Raw genomic sequence first — 18,883 nt, 5'->3', positions numbered from 1 at the left:
AAGACTTGGCTTTGGCTTGTTAACATTTTCACTGTGAGCATGTTAGCATACTGATACATGCTCACAAAGCTGATTTGCAGCTGTGTTTTGTTATTTGCTGTTGTGATTTGCACTTCAGGGCCACACTACTTTTGGCACCAGTGCAATCTCATGACCCCACAGATCTTTGTAACTCCTCTTGGGGTCCCGACCCTGTTGTTGGAAACCACTGTGTATCTGTAAAGCTGAGATTAAAGCAGTAAATAAACAGTTGAGAGACACTGTTAAGTTCATTTATTTCAGTGATGTTAACGAGCACATACTAACCATTCACAGTTTGACAAACCTCTACTGACTGCAGCTGTGCTTCAGAGAAACATCACTGGGCTGTGACAGATTATTATTATTACTGTTTAACACCAGTGTCAATGATAATGCCCTAAAATACAAACATGAGCTAATCATCTGTGTGTCATTGTCATATCTAAAGTCATGATGCTAAAAAATAAAAATCTGATGCCATAGCAAGCAACACCGGTTACCTGATTGACACTGACAAAGCTCTATGACATCACTGCCAATTTACTATGTACAGTCTTCACTCATTTACAGTTTCACCTTATACACATATACATAATGCAACTACACTTGCAACATAGGAGAGAAAAGCTCAGTGTGACAGACTGAGGACCACCGTTAGGAAACAAACAGGACAAAGTTTAAATATTTAGGAAAAGAAATCTTGAAATGTTTTTTACAAGAAAAAGAGAATACATGAGAAATAGTCATAGCACTTCAAGAAAATGGCTGCAGAGAACGCCAAATTTCATTGGGCACATGGCATTGTATATGCCTTTTACAGCATATTCTGACAGTCCATATACGTTTGTATAGCCAGGGATGGGATGATGTACAGTTTTATTGCATATTGGGATAAAAAACAGATATAGATAATTGGTATACTGTAGTGACTTTCTATTAACAGGGTCATCGTGAATAGAAAAAGCTGTCTAGCTCACTGACGTAATCACCAATGTATTTTTTTTTTATGTATATCATTTTTATTGACACATTTTGCGAACATTGATTGTTAAATAGATTAGGCTGCTGTCTGTTATGCAATAAATATGTGTTTCTTAACTAAAGGTAAGGTAAACTGATTCCAGTATGTTTTAGTGCCATATCATGAGTTTCAAACACATTTTAATGATTATCGCGATACTATTGTGAATCGCAATTATTTTGGTCAGGATAATCCTGACATGTACTTTTCATATTGTCCATGTAACTTCAGTTCTGACGGTGTGAGTCTGTGCAGTGCCACCGTTTATTAAGACAAATATTTTCAGAATATTATGAGGACTTGTTGTGACCTTTTCACTTAAAATGTTAAATTTATCTCATTAATTTAATTACTCTCATAATATCACAACTTTTTTCTCTTTGCAACATTATAACTTTATTCTAATAATATTCAAACTTTTCTTATAGTCCAACTTTTGACTGCACAACATTATAACTTAATTCTTATATCACTTTTTCTGTGCAACATCATGACTTTTCTTACATTAATTTATTTCTCGCAACATTGCAAATTTTATTTTCCTAATTACAACTTTTTTCTTCATAACAATATCCTTATAATACCATAATACATAAATTAAAAGCCCGGTCCCAATTAGACGCAGTGATATTGTTAGTTATTTGATAACCTCATTTTTATACAAGTAATATTCATACTGGTTTAAATGAACAATCTGATAGTATTTGCCATCTTTGCTGAGAAAGAGTTTTGTGGAATTAAAGGCCTGTCCCAGATTAAGGCAGGCTGAGTTCAGTCATTGAAGCAAATAAAAGCCTGGGCACATAAGTGTTATGGTATCACAACTTTTCTCTTGTAACTATTTGTCCTAACATTATTTTCATAATACTGTTTTTTCTTTGCAACATTTAAATTTTATTCTCATTGCATTACGACTTTTTTCTTTGAATATTTAAAGCTGCAGTAGGTCAAATATGACATACGATATGAATTTTTTTATAAAGTTACCTACTGCAGCTTTAAAAATGTTCTCTTAATTGAGAAAACTTAATTGTTTATTGTTTTTTTTCGAACAGTGGCTCCCTTATTGCTACCTGCTATCTCGAGCTGTGATTCTCAGACTGCTTCAGACCTGCAGGAGAGGATCAGTTCTAAGATGAAACCAGATTCCTGTGGCCCAGTCCTCTCCTGCTGTTGTCAGATCTTGTCTTATATTCAATGTTTAGTACTCAGACTCCTCACAAACTGATTACATCACTAGTTTAAGAGGTGTCTGAGAGCGGACGGAATGTTTTAGCATGAGGTGACTCAGTTCCAGAAACCATGTGCCACGGAAGGTCCACAGTCTGCAGGTTGTTTCCATTCTGACCAGCAGGTGGTGTCACACACACAGCATTCGTCCTTTCAGGCCGCATTTACAATGGGATGTTAAAACACTACATAAACCAGAGTTCCATGCTGCTAGTAGTGTGTACAGATTCAGTTCTGGATGTGGAACAGGGTTACGGATGATTAGGAGTCCTCTAAAGAGAAAGCTCGGTGTGTGTTGGGGAATCTCTGGGCGTCGTAGTTTGGATCGTCTCTCACTCGCTCCTTGATGTCACTCTTTACCTGACAGAGAGATTCACAGAATGACCTGATTACAACTAGCTGAGGAAAATTTTCATTCCAGGTCATTGTGTTCATATGTAAAGAACTAAATATACTTTATCGGACTTTTGATATGACATAAGTCTGATTTTTTTTGTTCTTTAAAGCTTAAAGTGTATCTGGAGCTGATGTCAGAGTACAAATCCACAAAATTGAAGCCACATTTTTACCATCCACTGTTTAGATCTTGGTGCTTTTTAACTCTAGATTTAAACCGGATGAAGGATTTTAGTCTGGATCTTAAGTTGCACTCCACTCCATTTGCACTGTTTACTGTAGCTACTGTTAATTTTCTATATATATATATATATATATATTTATATATTTATATTTATATACAAATATTGATAATATTTTACATTTTAGGTTTTATTTTATTCTTAAGGTTAGGGTTTTTAATTTTAGTTTAATGTATGTTTGATGTTTTGTATTTTGTATGCTACTGGATACTTGAATTCCCCTCGGGATAAATAAAGTATCTATCTATCTATCTATCTATCTATCTATCTATCTATCTATCTATCTATCTATCTATCTATCTATCTATCACATCATCATCAATCATCATCATCATCATCAACATCTACATCATCACATCTATCATCTATCTAATCATCTATCAAGCTGAGGCAATTTTCAGATATAAAGGACCACTCCTGTCCTTACACTTTTCACAGGCTGTGTAGCAACTGACATGGCTCATATGATTGGCCATATGACCACCAATCAATCCTCAACCTGTGTCTGAAGCTAGATGACAATCAACATGATAATTTTTCAGCTGACATACATCATGCTGCGATCCTGGATTAGTTTAGCAATTCATTACCTGTTTGGTGTATGCTTCCTGCAGCTCTGGCCTCTCCAGCTCCACCTGCAGGCTGTTCGGAGCGGTGACAGGCAGGACTCCTGCAGTACGGGCAGCTCGACTCACTGCGTCTGACAGGGATAGGTGTGGTCCTTCACACTGCGATGTCTGAGGATGGAAACATATGACAGCAGCCTTTCTTAAAGCTGCAGCAGGTAGTTTTTATAAAAGTCACTTTTTGCCCTATATTCTGAAACCTTCATATATCCTGACAGTTGACAGATAACCTGTTAAAAAAAAAAAAAAACTCAGCTTCCTGTGGCTCCTATGCTGCTGTAGGTCAGGCTTAGAAAGAATACTTGCTTTTAATAAACAATTTAAATTATTTATTTACATGTATTTTCAGCACACGTTTGGGGCAAAAAACTACTTCCATGGTTCAGGCTTAGTTCAGGCTCAAACTGAATTTTTTTTTGGTTCAGGTCAGACCTTGCCTGAGCTTTTGGGCCTGATCAAAGCACCTTTTTTCTCTTCAGTTAGAAGAGCTCGAACCTGACAACAACGAGGACAGGTCTTTTGATGGCTGGTAAGTTCACTGCTCACCTTCCTCCTCTTGGCGGGCATCCCGTGCAGGTACGCGTCAGACAGTGGTGGCTGGGCTTTGATCTTCCTCTGAGACAGCATGTCATGTCTGATGATGGGAACCCATTCCTGACAGGACATTATACAGTCATAATCCAACCAACTGATGGTCACTTGGCTCACATATGACTGACAACTGATTGACAATATAGGCATGGAAAGGCACATTTAGTTGTATAGTACTTTTCCACGTTACATGTACATTAACCCAAGATCTGGTCGACTGGTATGGGTTTTTCAGTGGTTGATGCTGATGCTGATATTTAGAGAGCAAGGTGAACAATGGTAGATATATAATGCTGATATCAAAACGAAAATGACATATAATTCCATTAATCCATGCACATTACAATCTAATATTATACATGGTTATATCAGCCAGTGACATGTTGTTTTAGATGGAATTTTCCTGAATTAATGAAATAGAAGAATACCTTGGGTCATGTTGTAGATTTCAGAACATGACAGTTTCTATTTAAATAAACATTTTGCTACGTTTTTTTTAGGCTGAACCTGGCCCCATTTTACGTTTCCACTGCGCACAGTACTTTCAGTGGGTGGGGTTGTTACTGGGTCTTCTGGGTTAACCACACACATTATTAGCAGACACAAGCAAGGACACAAGCTGTGTTTGAGGAAATCAGGACAAAAGACAGCTGAAAAAAACAGGAGAGCATGGGAAATCATACATCACAGCGCAAATGATAAGGCAACTCAGTAGCCTCCACCTCACGTCCAGGTTCAGTGTGTTAGGTACCTTAACAGAAGGGTAATAAAAAAACAGGACGGAACAGAGTAGTTCTATTGGTACCGTCCACAACTTGTGACAAAGGAGACACAATAATAACCACTCTAATTCACTTTATATATGCTTCTCTTAGGCAATATTATTAGGAATCACTCCATTAACTTTCACTGTTATGCAGATGATACGCAGTTATATCGATCAATCAAGCCCAATGAAATTAATCAATTATCTAAATTACAAACATGTCTTAAGGACATAAAATCCTGGATGAGCTGCAATTTTCTGATGTAAAAAATTAAGTTCTTGTACTTGGCCACAAACACCTCAGAGACTGACTGTCTAAAGACATAGTTACTCTAGATGGCATTACCTTGGCATCCAGAACCACTGTCAGGAATCTTGGAGTTATCTTTGATCAGGACATGTCATTTAATTCCCACATAAAGCAAACCTCTAGGACTGCCTTCTTTCATTTACGTAACATTACAAATATTAGACACATCCTGTCATAGATGAATGCAGAAAAACTAATCCATGCATTTGTTACTTCTAGGCTGGATTACTGCAACTCCTTATTAACAGGTTGTCCCAGTAAGTCCATTAAGACTAGGAAAAGGTCATATTTCTCCTGTACTAGCTTCTCTGCACTTATCTGTCTTATGGTAAGGGCTGCCTGAGTCCTGCCTGAATCCTGAACCATCCCTTTTGTTATGCTGCTATAGGCCTAGCAAATCGAGGGATTTCCCATGATGCACTAAGCTCCTCTCTTCCTCTCGCTCTCTTTATGCACTCATTCATGTCCCACTAACTTCACTTCTTCCCCGGAGTTCTTGTGCTTTCTTGTATCCGGGGCCCCTTTGACCGATATTAGGGATGTCGATATTCACTAAAAAATGTTATATCAGGAATTATCGGTATCGGGTTTTAATAATTGCATGAACGCAGCATGGGACGTTTACTGGCGCGCGCTAGATGATGTATGACAACAACAACTACGCTAGACTGGTTGGTTGCTAACCGTGGCTAACAAGCAAACAATTTAAAGCTGAATGAATTTAATATTAACACAAAATAAGTGCAATGCACCTTAAATATTTGACCCTGCTATGAGCTGTTCCTTAACCAAACTAACAATTAGCTTAGAATTTACATTAGCACTCCTTCAGGTGCATAATACAATTAAACACATTAACCAAAGCTAGTGCTTAGCTAGCGATTAGCTTTAGCGCTCTTTTCAGTATTAATACAATGGAAGCTGAAGTTGTTCTCTTATTTTGCACAGACAGTGTTTACATTTGGAAAGCCATGTTGCATTTATGAATGCATCCAGTGGGGTATCACAATAAAATGAGGCATAATGTGTTAATTCCACAACAGCAGATATGTTATGTTGTTAACTAACAGTTTTGGTGTAAAAAGCCTGCATATATCGGTATCGGGTGATATCGGTATCGGAAATTGAGAGTTGGACAATATCGGAATCGGATATCGGCAGAAAAGCCAATATCGAGCATCCCTAACCGATATGCATAAAAATTGGCACACGCGTAGATCTTATCTAGACGAACAAAAAATCCAGTGGGCGCCATATCCCAAACCCAACAGGAAGTCGGCCATTTTGGATTTAGCGGCCATTTCTGGCGATTTGCACATGTTGTATTTGAACGAACTCCTCCTAGGGAATTGATCGGATCAACTTCAAATTTAATCAGCGCAATCTAAAGACATTCATGATTAACATTCCGTCGAATGGCGTGCCCGTGGCGTGGCATCCAATTTTTACGATTCGCCATGAAAAAGGAAGTTGTCATAACTTAAGTGTACATGATCCAATCTCAATGAAACTTCACGTTTCATAAGAGTGCCGCCCTGAACACGTCTATGTGATAATATTCAGTAATAGTGAGAGCGCCACCTAGTGGCAACAGGAAGTGTCACATTTTATACTTTCATCTTCTACTCCTAGCAGGATGATCAGATCCAGCTAAAATGTACTTATAAAATGCAAAACACATTATTGATGATATGTGATGAATGTGGTGAGTGGGCGTGTCTGTGGCTTGGCATCAAATTTTGATGTACTGCCACAAAACACGAGTTAACGTTAACGTGAGTGTACATTGTCCATTGGGCTCCAAACTTCACTTGTCTGATAAGAGTCCCGCCCTGAACACATCTATGTGACAATATTCAGTAATTGTGAGAACGCCACCTACTGGCAACAGGAAGTAAGCGCTGCATGGCAATTTTCATCTGATTTGCGGGAAATTTTAATGTTGTGGTCCGCGCGTGTTACGACGGCACATGACGCGGCCACAGCACACCCCGAATTGCGTGGAGTGCGAGGGCCCGTTGTCGTCATCTTCTTCATGTTCATCATCATCAGTCACTACTATTAGTGTAGTTGTTGCTACTGTTGTTGTGTCTGTCTGTCTGTCTGTCTCTCAGACAGCCACCCACCTAGAACCGGGGTCTGTCCTAGGTTTCTGCCTCTTCAAAGGCAGTTTTTCCTTGCCCCCGTCGCCAAGTGCTTGCTCATGGTGGTACTGTTGGGTCTCTGTATATAATGTTATAAGGAGTTCCGTCTAGACCTGCTCTATTTGAAAAGTGTCCTGAGATAACTTCTGTTATGAATTGGCGCTATACAAATAAAATTGAATTATATTGAATTGAATTGAATTGAATTAATGTGTAACCGAACCGGAAAAGTGTTTGATAGAAACAGGGCTGTTATGAATGCTGTGCAGGAATGAAGGGAAAGGGATATTTCCATATAATCCTAAGAAAGCCTCATTCCTTACAGGTGGAACAGCTGCTGCCCATTGCTCCACCTCAGTGGCTGCCTCCTCTCGTCTTGCTGGGGCCCCAGTGGGACACTGGGTGTCCCCTGATGAGCCTGTGTTCTCTCCGGGAGACGATCCCCTCTCTCCGCTGTCACCTGATGAAGCCATGGCCTCCTCTGCTGTGGTGGCTGGAGCTGGAGACAAACTCTCCTCCATCTGACAGAGGGGTTGATAACATGAGCTATCCATTCCTATGACACTGATTCACACTGGTAATGCAGATGATGAACACACAACACTGTGTGTATGTGGATCTAACAGAGGGAGGTCAGCTTGGGTACAAAGGCTGCATACTCTTTTCTAAAGTGATCATTCAGATTGTTTTTGTTCACGATTATTAATGATTTGAGGAAACTGTTTGCACATGGCGACATCTTTACATGCCTTTTCTTTGTGGTTCTAGGTTTGTAATATTATACTTATTACTTACTAATAGTATACTTCTAGACTCTAGAATAAAGTCAAGAGTCACTGATACACACTACTAATATGATGAATCCTCTGTTCAAACTCTGAACTGACAGAGTAAATAGGGTCCTTAATGGACAGGACAGCAGCTAAACCAGAACAGATACCACAACAGTGTTCACATAAAGCTGCATGCAAGAGTGACAGTACTGCTCAAACTATTAGTCAATTAGACTTAATGTAAAACACCATTATCAAAGTAATGGAGTTTTTGAAACACTGACTTGATTCTATCTATTACTTTGCATTATCTGTATTGTTTACAATTTACAGACAAACACTTGATTTGTACATTGTATGCTGTTTATCATTGTTGCTTTCATATATTTTTATATATGCACCTACTTTTTTACCTAATATAATAGTTTTATGTTTATTTTACCTAACTTTGTTTAGCTTTGTTGTCCTTGACCTGTTTTAGCCTCTCTTTACTGGCAGTTTTAGAATTGATTTTAAGATGTTACTGACTGATCACCTTTAAAGCACTCCAAGCTTCAGCTTCCAGCTACATTGCTGAATTGCTGCACCCCTATGAGCCAGGGTGCATTCTGAAGCAGGGCTCTGCTGGCTTTTAAATCACTTCTTCTTATCTCTATAAAAAGCGTTTTATTTATTCTAGCACAACATTTAATTTAATCCTGTCTCATCTATTTTATTATCAATATTGTTTTAGCATACATTAGTGTTTTATTTTATTCTTTTAATTTTGTATCATTTTTATTGTCTAAATTAATTTGCCTCAGTGCAGTTAATTTGCAACATACTTTATGTTTGTTGTTATCTTTACTGTTGGGCATCTTTTATTCCACCTCACTTCTGTCAGAATTGTCAGATTTTATTTGTCTCATTGCCTCATGAAATGTTTTTAATCCTGGTTCCAATGATGTAAAGCACTAACTTTGTTTTGAAAAGTGCTATATAAATACAGTTTATTATTAGTAGTAGTAGCAGTATTGTATTGTTTAGCTGTATGTCTGCTTCTATCTCTGTTGAAACTGCATGTAAAACTAAAAGCAACGTCCTGAAGCTTTTTGGCTTTTCATAAACACACCTGTTTAGAATAAAGCCATTATAAGAAAATGGCTATGTCAAGGACCACCCACTTTAGCAGACTGGTTCAATGTGATGCATGACATCTTTGTGATGGAAAAATTAACATTTGCTATGAGACTGAAGATTAGATAGTTTCATGTCAAAAACATTATTGTAAAATGTAAGCTGATTTGTACTACCTGAATTTTGAAATAAATAAATAAATAAAATAAAGAGTCCATTATTTATTTTAGTGTATTTATTATTATTATTATTTCTCTCTTTGTAAGTCCTGATTTTTAGAGCCTGGAGCACTTCCATTATGTTTGTCTATACAGTGGGTACAGAAAGTATTCAGACCCCTTTAAATTTTTCACTCTTTGTTTCATTGCAGCCATTTGCTAAAATCAAAAAAGTTCATTTTATTTCTCATTAATGTACACTCAGCACCCCATCTTGACAGAAAAAAACAGAAATGTAGAAATTTTTGCAAATTTATTAAAAAAGAAAAACTGAAATACCACATGGTCATAAGTATTCAGACCCTTTGCTGTGACACTCATATTTAACTCACATGCTGTCCATTTCTTCTGATCCTCCTTGAGATGGTCCTGCTCCTTCATTGGAGTCTAGCTGTGTTTAATTAAACTGATTGGACTTGATTACGAAAGGCACACACCTGTCTATATAAGACCTTACCGCTCACAGTGCATGTCAGAGCAAATGAGAATCATGAGGTCGAAGGAACTGGCCAAGGAGCTCAGAGACAGAATTGTGGCAAGGCACAGATCTGGCCAAGGTTACAAAAGAATTTCTGCAGCACTCAAGGTTCCTAAGAGCACAGTGGCCTCCATAATCCTTAAATGGAAGAAGTTTGGGACGACCACAACTCTTCCTAGACTTGGCCGTCCAGCCAAACTGAGCAATTGTGGGAGAAGAGCCTTGGTGAGAGAGGTAAAGAAGAACCCAAAGATCACTGTGGCTGAGCTCCAGAGATGCAGTAGGGAGATGGGAGAAAGTTCCACAAAGTCAACTATCACTGCAGCCCTCCACCAGTCGGGGCATTATGGCAGAGTGGCCCGACGGAAGCATCTCCTCAGTGCAAGACATATGAAAGCCAGCATAGAGTTTGCCAAAAAACACATGAAGGACTCCCAGACTATGAGAAATAAGATTCTCTGGTCTGATGAGACCAAGATTGAACTTTTTGGCGTTAATTCTAAGCGGTATGTGTGGAGAAAACCAGGCACTGCTCATCACCTGCCCAATACAATCCCAACAGTGAAACATGGTGGTGGCAGCATCAGGCTATGGGGATGTTTTTCAGCTGCAGGGACAGGACGACTGGTTGCAATTGAAGGAAAGATGAATGCGGCCAAGTACAGAGATATCCTGGAAGAAAACCTCTTCCAGAGTGCTCAGGACCTCAGACTGGGCCGAAGGTTCACCTTCCAACAAGACAATGACCCTAAGCACACAGCTAAAATAACAAAGGAGTGGCTTCGGAACAACTGTGACCATTGTTGACTGGCCCAGCCAGAGCCCTGACCTAAACCCAATTGAGCATCTCTGGAGAGATCTGAAAATGGCTGTCCACCAACGTTCACCATCCAACCTGACAGAACTGGAGAGGATCTGCAAGGAAGAATGGCAGAGGATCCCCAAATCCAGGTGTGAAAAACTTGTTGCATCATTCCCAAGAAGACTCATGGCTGTACTAGCTCAAAAGGGTGCTTCTACTCAATACTGAGCAAAGGGTCTGAATACTTATGATCATGTGATATTTCAGTTTTTCTTTTTTAATAAACTTGCAAAAATTTCTACATTTCTGTTTTTTTCTGTCAAGATGGGGTGCTGAGTGTACATTAATGAGAAATAAAATGAACTTTTTTGATTTTAGCAAATGGCTGCAATGAAACAGAGTGAAAAATTTAAAGGGGTCTGAATACTTTCCGTACCCACTGTATATTGTCTGTTAAATATTTTGTCAATAGAAATACCTCTTTTACTGCAAAACAGATCTACCTACATACAAGAAGCCAATGCAGCCAATTCCTCAGGCAGACAAACTCAAGCTTCAACCATCTGAAAGGATAAGTCTGGTTACATTTTATATTTCTTTATATAATATCCCATGTGCAGACCCAAACCAACAGTGAATGTATCTACTATCAAGTATTGTGTGTGATACATAGTGTAAAATCTTTGAGTGGTCGGAAGACTAGAAAGGCACTATACAAGTACAGGTCCATTTACCATATATGTTCTTCCTCCGTGCCATAGAGCTCCATTGTTATCCAAAAACTAAAATATCAATGAGCCATACTGTTCCATTACCATGAACACACACACTGTAGTTTATTTTGACTCAATCCCACATACACAATCCTGCTGCCCCAAAACTGAAAATAGTCCCCCACAAATGCAGAGAAGTCAAAGTATAGAGAGACGGGCTAACACGGCGTAGGTTTGGGTCTTCACATGGGATTTGTTGATGATGAAAACACCAGAATGATCCTTTAAGAAGAGCACTGATTTACAGAAAGGATTCAAACAGATCTTGTGAGGGAAAAATTAGAAAGAACCGAACTCACCTCCACACTCTCTGATGGCAGATCCACCTCAGCCTCTGTCCTCTGGTTCACCTGAAATCAATCACAGTTTCAAAATGTACCATTGGAACTGAATCTGGGCCTAAATATTCAAACATTGGGAGACTAGGTTTTAGTGCTTAGGACATAACTGCTGTGCAAAATCTGAAAGTAAAGTCTTATTTCTTTGATTCACTGGTATTCTTGCAAACGGCGCTAGCTCTCTCTGTCATTCACTGTCTATGTAGCTCCACCATGGCTGCCTCTGTCTCACTCTAACAAGCGTAGACAAACCACAGCTCACTATTTTGCAGCATAGAGTACAGCCAGATACAGATGCTGAAGCTGGGTACATAAAATAAACACAACTGGGAGAGAATCAAAGTTTGGTGGATAAACTCTGTCTGGATAGTGGCTGTTTCAGTCATATTTCGGGCTGAGGAGCAGTTTGAAAGATACTTGATTGTTGAATCTCAGTGTTGGTATTTGACGACCTGGGAATGACACTCAACAATCAACTATCTTCAAGCCACCAACCAAAAGCCTCTTTCTATCTTTCTTGGCTCCGATTGGTTGTTTTTATTCAGGCCCGTAGATTCTTGCAAATACCATTAGGAGCACTAGGAGGAGCCAGAGGAACCTGATTGTTTCACAGATTATCTGTCTCATGTGCTACTGTCAGGATATAGTGAAAGTTTAAGCAATAATGACAAAAAGTAGCTTTAAATATAACTCTTTGTACTGAATTTGTGCTCATGCGCGAAAGCTGCTTGCTGCCTGTTACGTTAAGTAATTTCCCCCTGGGATTATTAAAGTATTTCTGATTCTGATTCTGAATGAAAGGACATTTCCCCAAACACTATACTGCCTTGATCCTGTTTGTGTTGCTTTATAGACCTAAATCTACTCACAACATTGTGCTTGTAGAGGCAGCTGGACATTTATTACATCCACTCGGCACTTTGTGCAGTGTGTCTGGCTGCAGCAGGTGTTGCTCAATCATGGCTCTGTTTATTACCTGTGTATGGATGACGTAGTGCTGGATTTGGTCCTCAGTAACTGGGTTGTGTTCCAGAATGACATGCAGCCTCATAGACATCATGCTGGTCAACCAGTTGACTAGACTTGGATTGACTTCTGCAGACATTCTCCTCTACACAAACACACAGGATTTTAGTAACATTAGGGATGTAATAAAATATCAATTTGTGATGTTGTATCGATTCTCAGAAACACTGTATCTGTATCCATTTTTGTGTTTAAAGCTCCAACTGCTAAATGTTGTAACATAAACCGAGGGCTGCGATGTTGGATGTTACAGGGACTGTGATAAACACAAATGTAGCTCTCACTGTTCTTGTTGCATTAAAAAGTTTACTTTACACTGTGTTCCAAATTATTATGCATATACTGTTTTTGTTCTTTTTTTCCTTAAATAGTCGATATACGATATAATTGTTGAGGGATAAAAAATCCTATTGACTGCCAATTATATCGTAATCTGGATTTTATTAAACACAATTACCAATGATGAAACACTTAATAGTTTCTAAAGAGGTCCTTTTGACACCTTCAGGCACCTTAAAGGGGCCTACCAACTCACTTCCCATGATTCTAGCCCAAAATATCCCTCCACCACCTCCTTGCTGACATCGCAGCCTTGGGACATGGTGGTCATCCAGAACTCCATCCATGTGGACCATCCAGTGTAGCACAGCATTCATCAGTGAATAAAACCGTTAGACAAATAGTATTTCTGAGCCCACTGCAATCATGTCTCCTTGTGGGCATTGTTTAAGGGTGGCCGAAATACAGCTTTATGCACATCAGCAAGCCTCTGGAGAATCCTGCATCAAGAGGATATTGGGACTCCAGAAGCACCAGCAGCTTCAAATACCTTTTTTACAACTCTTCAGTGGCTTTTTCACAGCTGCTCTATTAATACGATGAATTAGCCTTACAGAAACTTTCCTTAACACGCCTTTATCTGAACAAACCCGCCTGCGCTCTGAATCAGACACAAACCCTTTCACAGGACGATGATATCTCTTAATATTTCGTAAAATATCCAGTGGTTTCATACCTATTGAAAGATACTGCACTATTTCATGCTTTTCATCTGCAGAAAGATCTTTTTCCCCCATATTGCATGAAACCTGTGAACAACATCCTTAAGTAGTTTCCCATTAATTAGGCTCACCTGGCAAACTAATAAAGACAAACCTGTCTGAGATTGATGGCATATCTCCACATTCTTGCCAGTACACAGCCCTAAGTAACTGCAAGCTGTAAGCTGTAGACTTGTATCATATGAGTAAAGCATAATGCTGTGGTTCTGAATGATGTATACTAACAATACGGTGGTTGATGACTGCAGTCAGAGCCCTCTGTTCTCCTCCAAGGCAGTACAGGTTTAGAGCCAGACACTCAAACAGGCCCTGAGTGCACAGCAGCAGCAGACGGGGGCCAAACGTGTGATCTGTATGAAGAAATACCAAAGACAGAAAAAACTGTCACACCTCCTCATTTTCAGCATGGTCTTACACAGCACAGGAGCACTGTGGGTACACGTTTGCATGCATACACAATGCATTCTTAACACAATTAACAATAAATAAGAAACTAACCTAAATAGACTTAACATTTTACTTTTTGTGAGTTACAAAAATGCAGTGAACCGAAGCAGTAGAAACACTACCACTTTTGTGCACAAGGAATCAACACAAAATTTCCTTGTGAGGGCTTTAAGAGAGGTGATGAAAGGCTTTTAACCCACAGTCTGAAAAGTTCACTCTGAGAATTTTTGGAAAGTTAGGACTGAAAGAGATTAAAGATTCTTCATAAAGATTTGAAAGGGTGACACCATGACAACTCACCACTGACTGAAATAATATGTTAATGAACACATTAACATATTATTACTATTGCAATGGTTACAATTATTGAGGGCCATTGTGTCTTCAGTCTGTATTCTAGATAACTGACTAACTGCTCAGTCACAGAGGAGGGGCAATATGAAACATTGTAGCAGAGGATGATTAATATGACTGATCAGCCACTAGTTCTAACAGAAGTTACCGTTGCAGTGCAGGATGTGAGAGGCCATCTGTGTGAACTGCTGTCTGAGGAAAGACAGGTTGGTCTGAACGATGTCTACTCCCTCTCGCACTGTCACTGTGGCCTAGACACAACACAAACAACTTACTCATGTCAATCACTACAAACCTAGTACACAGCACAGTACATTATATGGAGACTGTAGTAGTCTGCATGAGGTTTGTTTGTGTGTGTGTGAGTGTGTGTGTATGAGAGAGAGAGAGAGAGAGAGAGAGAGAGAGAGAGAGAGAGAGAGAGAGAGAGAGAGAGAGAGAGAGAGAGAGAGGGGCTGTCCTTACAAAGCTCTCAGATATGTACTCCTCCAGCCCATTGATGAGGTCCTCAGCTGCTGTCTGCAGAGAGGACAAAGTCTTTACTGGGAAAAACCAAAACCAACAGACAGTAAACAACACAAACGACAAGACATCAGACCTGAAAAACTCAGTCATAGTCAAGTCAATACACTTTAAACTAGAAATGAATCTGTTCTGTCAGATGCACGCAAGACAGACAACTGAAAAACACTTAATTAGGACAACCATTATTATTACAGCCTACCAAATAAGAAACGAGGCAACACACAAACAGCGTGGAGCTCTCTCTACAGTTCTTACAGCTATGTTAGCATCAGTGGGCTCTCTGCCCTGGAGGTAGTGTTCAGTGAAGAAGTTGGTGAGCTGGGGCTGGATGCGGCTCAGAGGCTGGGCATTCCCATGAAGCAACAGCACCATGTCCACCATGGAGAAGCTCTGGCACACCAAAGAAAGCAGGTCACCGAAGAACCCTAATGGGACGAGAGCCAGTTTATCAGTATATTAACAGCAATCATGGTAAACCTGTGAAATGTGAATAGTAAACTTTGGTTAGAATTAATTCGACATATATAAATATGCTATATGAGGCTGGTTCATTCATTCGCCTGCTTTGTGACTTACCCACAGCATCTCCAGAGCCAGGAGTGAACAAGTTGCTGGTCTGGGACAGTCTCTGGATGAACTGGGCGATGCTCTCTCCGTTGCCCTGCTGCGCCCCCAGAGAGCTCATCATGGTGGACAGCACTCCCTGCACGATGCCGGTGAACAGCTCCGGGCTCAGAGAGTCCCCGCTTGCCCCGCTGCCGGCCTGGGATGGGGCAAGACTGGTGGACTGAGGGGGGACCGGAGCACCAGTGCCACTGACAGGCGGCTTGGCAGTGAAAAGAAACTCAACATGTTCATGGCTCTGCTCAAATGCAAACATACCTGTACAGGTCAAGAGCTTTTCTGCATAAAGGGATGTTTTAAGTCAATAAAAGTCAACTTAAACACTGCAACCAATCATTGAACTCTTGGGTTTCCATTCATTCAATCAGCAGACATTAAAAAAGGCAACATGGCAGGTTTGACTTTATGTTCATAGTAACCAGACTATTTTTTATATTGTGCTTACTTTATCAGTCATTTGTCGATTTTATCCCTTTTCATTAGCTACTCTAAATGTAAAGCCTATAAACTGTTTAAATAATTCATGGCTACATAATAGATAAGTACACAATATATATATATATATATATATATATATATATATATATATATATATATATATATATATCCCATCATGCTGTACAAGATAAATCACTTTGTGTGTTATATGATTGCATATATGGTATATCATATTGTAGCAGGGTATATATATATCTAAAAGGTCCAGTGTGTAGCATTTAGTGGCTTCTAGCAGTGCAGTGGCAGATTGCAACTCTTTCGCTTCACCATCCTTTTCCAAGCATGATAGAGAAACTATGATGACCACAAAACTTGCAAGAAAGGCTCATTCTAATAACAAAAGCACAACGACTCTTCTTTAAGGTGATTCTACACTAATGAAAACATACCAATGAATATTATATTCCATTTCTGACTGGACCTTTAATTAATCAAACAATCAATCAATGTCACATTTTCTGGCCCTCAAGACAGGGGAGCCACCAGACACCCATTTGGAATCAGGAGAAAACCTGCATGCCACCATATTATGCTTTTCTGTAACACTATATGAACTCACCGGTGTGAAGTCTGACATGCCCTGGAAGAAGCCAGGCACGCCCGGCAGTGTCACAGTGATGGAGGGAGCTGGTACAGAACCGGGACCCCCCGGCCCAGCCACTCCTCCCAGCAGAGAGCCCAGGAACTGGGCCAGATTCCCCTCAGGGCCACCCTCTGCTGGCTGGCCCACAGAGGTAGTGCTGGTGGTGCGAGTGGATGTCTGTCCGGAGGTCCTGGCAGAGGAAGGGGGAGGAGATGCGGTGGAGGAGGAATCAGATGAAGAAGAGGTAGAGAAGGAGGACTGAGAGCTGCTTGAAGAGGGCATGGACATGGGATCACCTGGAGCAGTTAGGAAACAGGAACAAAATAATAATAATAAAATAATAATAAGTATACCTAATCAATACTGGATCTTTGAGGCCAATACTGACAGATATTTAGTTTAAAAAATCTCACAATAATAGATCTGCTGATAGAAACATAAACACATAACATTAACAAACATCCTGACATCCCTCGGTTTTTTATATGAATTATGAGTCAGAGTTCACACAGACCTGGCTGTCCTGGCATCAGGAGCTGTCCAACCAGACCACTGATCATCTGGGTGAGGGAGGAGGGAGCCAAAGGTGTGCCCTGCTCACAGAGGGATAAAGGATACAGAGATAAACAAGCAGCTACATGCTTATTATAGTTCATGAATGTGTATTATTCAGCACACTGTAGGATGTTGCTAGAGCTGTACTGATTGATAAAAAAATAGAAAATTCACTGGCAACTTTAAACTTTTAAGTAATCTTCAAAAATGATTTTGTTTAAAACTATAATCTGTAACATTTCCTTATTAAAATGTTTAGAAACACCAGACCTATGTTCTGTATGTAGCTGAGTTGTGTACTTATAATTTTTCCAAATGTTTCCAACAATGTTAAAACTCTGAGAAATCTGTCATTTTATTCAGGTAACGCTGTGTTACCGGTCGCCTGTCGATGGCGTCATATCCCCTTTGTGCCTGCGTCAGTGTTGTGGTTGTCTGTCAGAAGCTGTCATACATTGACTTTTTATCCAGTCTGAAGCCACATTGTTACCATCCACTGTTTAGATCTTGGTGCTTTTTAACTCTAGATTTGAACCGGATGAAGGATTTTAATCATCGGACGTCTGGATCTTAAGTTATCAGAGAAACAAGCTGAGCTAACGTTAGCTTCACAAATGTGAAAATTTGCTGCTTTTCCTTGTCTTATTAAAGTGAATTTAACACTGTTGTGTTTTGAACTGTTGGTCTAACAAAACAAGACATTTGATGACATTACGTTGTGCTCTGGGAAAATTCCAATGTTATACAGACCAAATCTATCTGTGTCAGTGTTACCTGTCCTGGCTGCTGGCCAGCTGTGGGTACTGCGGCCCTCAGGTTGATGGTGGTTCCCCTTGTTCCCACAGGTTGTGGGATGCGGGGGGAGAAGGATGGCCTGGTGATGACCACCCTTGCCTGAGGAGGGTGGGGGGGCTGTGGGGAAGCAGTTCCCTCAGCGCTGGGTGTTGAGCCAGGGCCAGGCACCATCTGTGCTGAGTGGCTCGCTGAGGCTGCGGCAGCCATGGCGGCAGCTTGGTGGGAGATCTGGTGCACAATGGCCTGCATGAACTCAGGGGGCAGTCCAGGGAAGTGGACAGGTGTCACTCCTAGATACAGAAACAGGTAGATCCCTGAGTTTATCCACTTAAAGCTCTTTTGACCCAAATAAATCAATTACTGCATCTTTAAGAAGGAAGCAGCAACAAACTACGCACTCACCAGGCTGTCCGGGACCAGCAATATGTTGTTGTCCTGGAACCTGAGACCCAGCAGCTGACTCACCTATTCAACAAGAAGAAAAATTCATTAGCTTGGATGAACCAGAGGAACCAGATTTTTTTTCCAATAAATAGATTTACACCTGGTATAAACATAAATATATTTGAT

The 18,883-nt window shown here is 40.0% G+C and overlaps 1 protein-coding gene across 2 annotated transcripts in view; it reads right to left on the bottom strand.

Annotated features, from left to right (window-relative positions):
* Positions 1-258: 258 nt before the first annotated feature.
* bag6l (BCL2 associated athanogene 6, like) overlaps positions 259-18,883 on the bottom strand; it is a 31,211-nt gene continuing 12,586 nt past the window's right edge. For both annotated transcript variants that reach the window (XM_051415248.1, XM_051415246.1), the window contains exons 11-25: positions 18,716-18,778; positions 18,293-18,603; positions 17,478-17,556; positions 16,940-17,259; positions 15,835-16,084; positions 15,514-15,683; positions 15,199-15,252; positions 14,882-14,984; positions 14,158-14,282; positions 12,822-12,956; positions 11,807-11,857; positions 7,671-7,868; positions 4,083-4,190; positions 3,501-3,647; positions 259-2,632 (exon numbers count right to left, since the gene is read on the bottom strand). In XM_051415248.1, coding sequence (XP_051271208.1) covers positions 2,534-2,632; positions 3,501-3,647; positions 4,083-4,190; positions 7,671-7,868; positions 11,807-11,857; positions 12,822-12,956; positions 14,158-14,282; positions 14,882-14,984; positions 15,199-15,252; positions 15,514-15,683; positions 15,835-16,084; positions 16,940-17,259; positions 17,478-17,556; positions 18,293-18,603; positions 18,716-18,778 — 2,213 coding nt within the window. In that variant the 3' untranslated portion in view covers positions 259-2,533. The remainder of the gene's footprint in view (positions 2,633-3,500; positions 3,648-4,082; positions 4,191-7,670; positions 7,869-11,806; positions 11,858-12,821; positions 12,957-14,157; positions 14,283-14,881; positions 14,985-15,198; positions 15,253-15,513; positions 15,684-15,834; positions 16,085-16,939; positions 17,260-17,477; positions 17,557-18,292; positions 18,604-18,715; positions 18,779-18,883) is intronic.

The sequence above is a fragment of the Dicentrarchus labrax genome, unplaced genomic scaffold (assembly GCF_905237075.1).
Source record: "Dicentrarchus labrax unplaced genomic scaffold, dlabrax2021, whole genome shotgun sequence".
Taxonomy (NCBI): Eukaryota; Metazoa; Chordata; class Actinopteri; family Moronidae; genus Dicentrarchus; species Dicentrarchus labrax.
The sequence above is the reverse complement of the archived record's forward strand: the minus strand, read 5'-3'. Positions and strand labels throughout refer to the sequence as shown.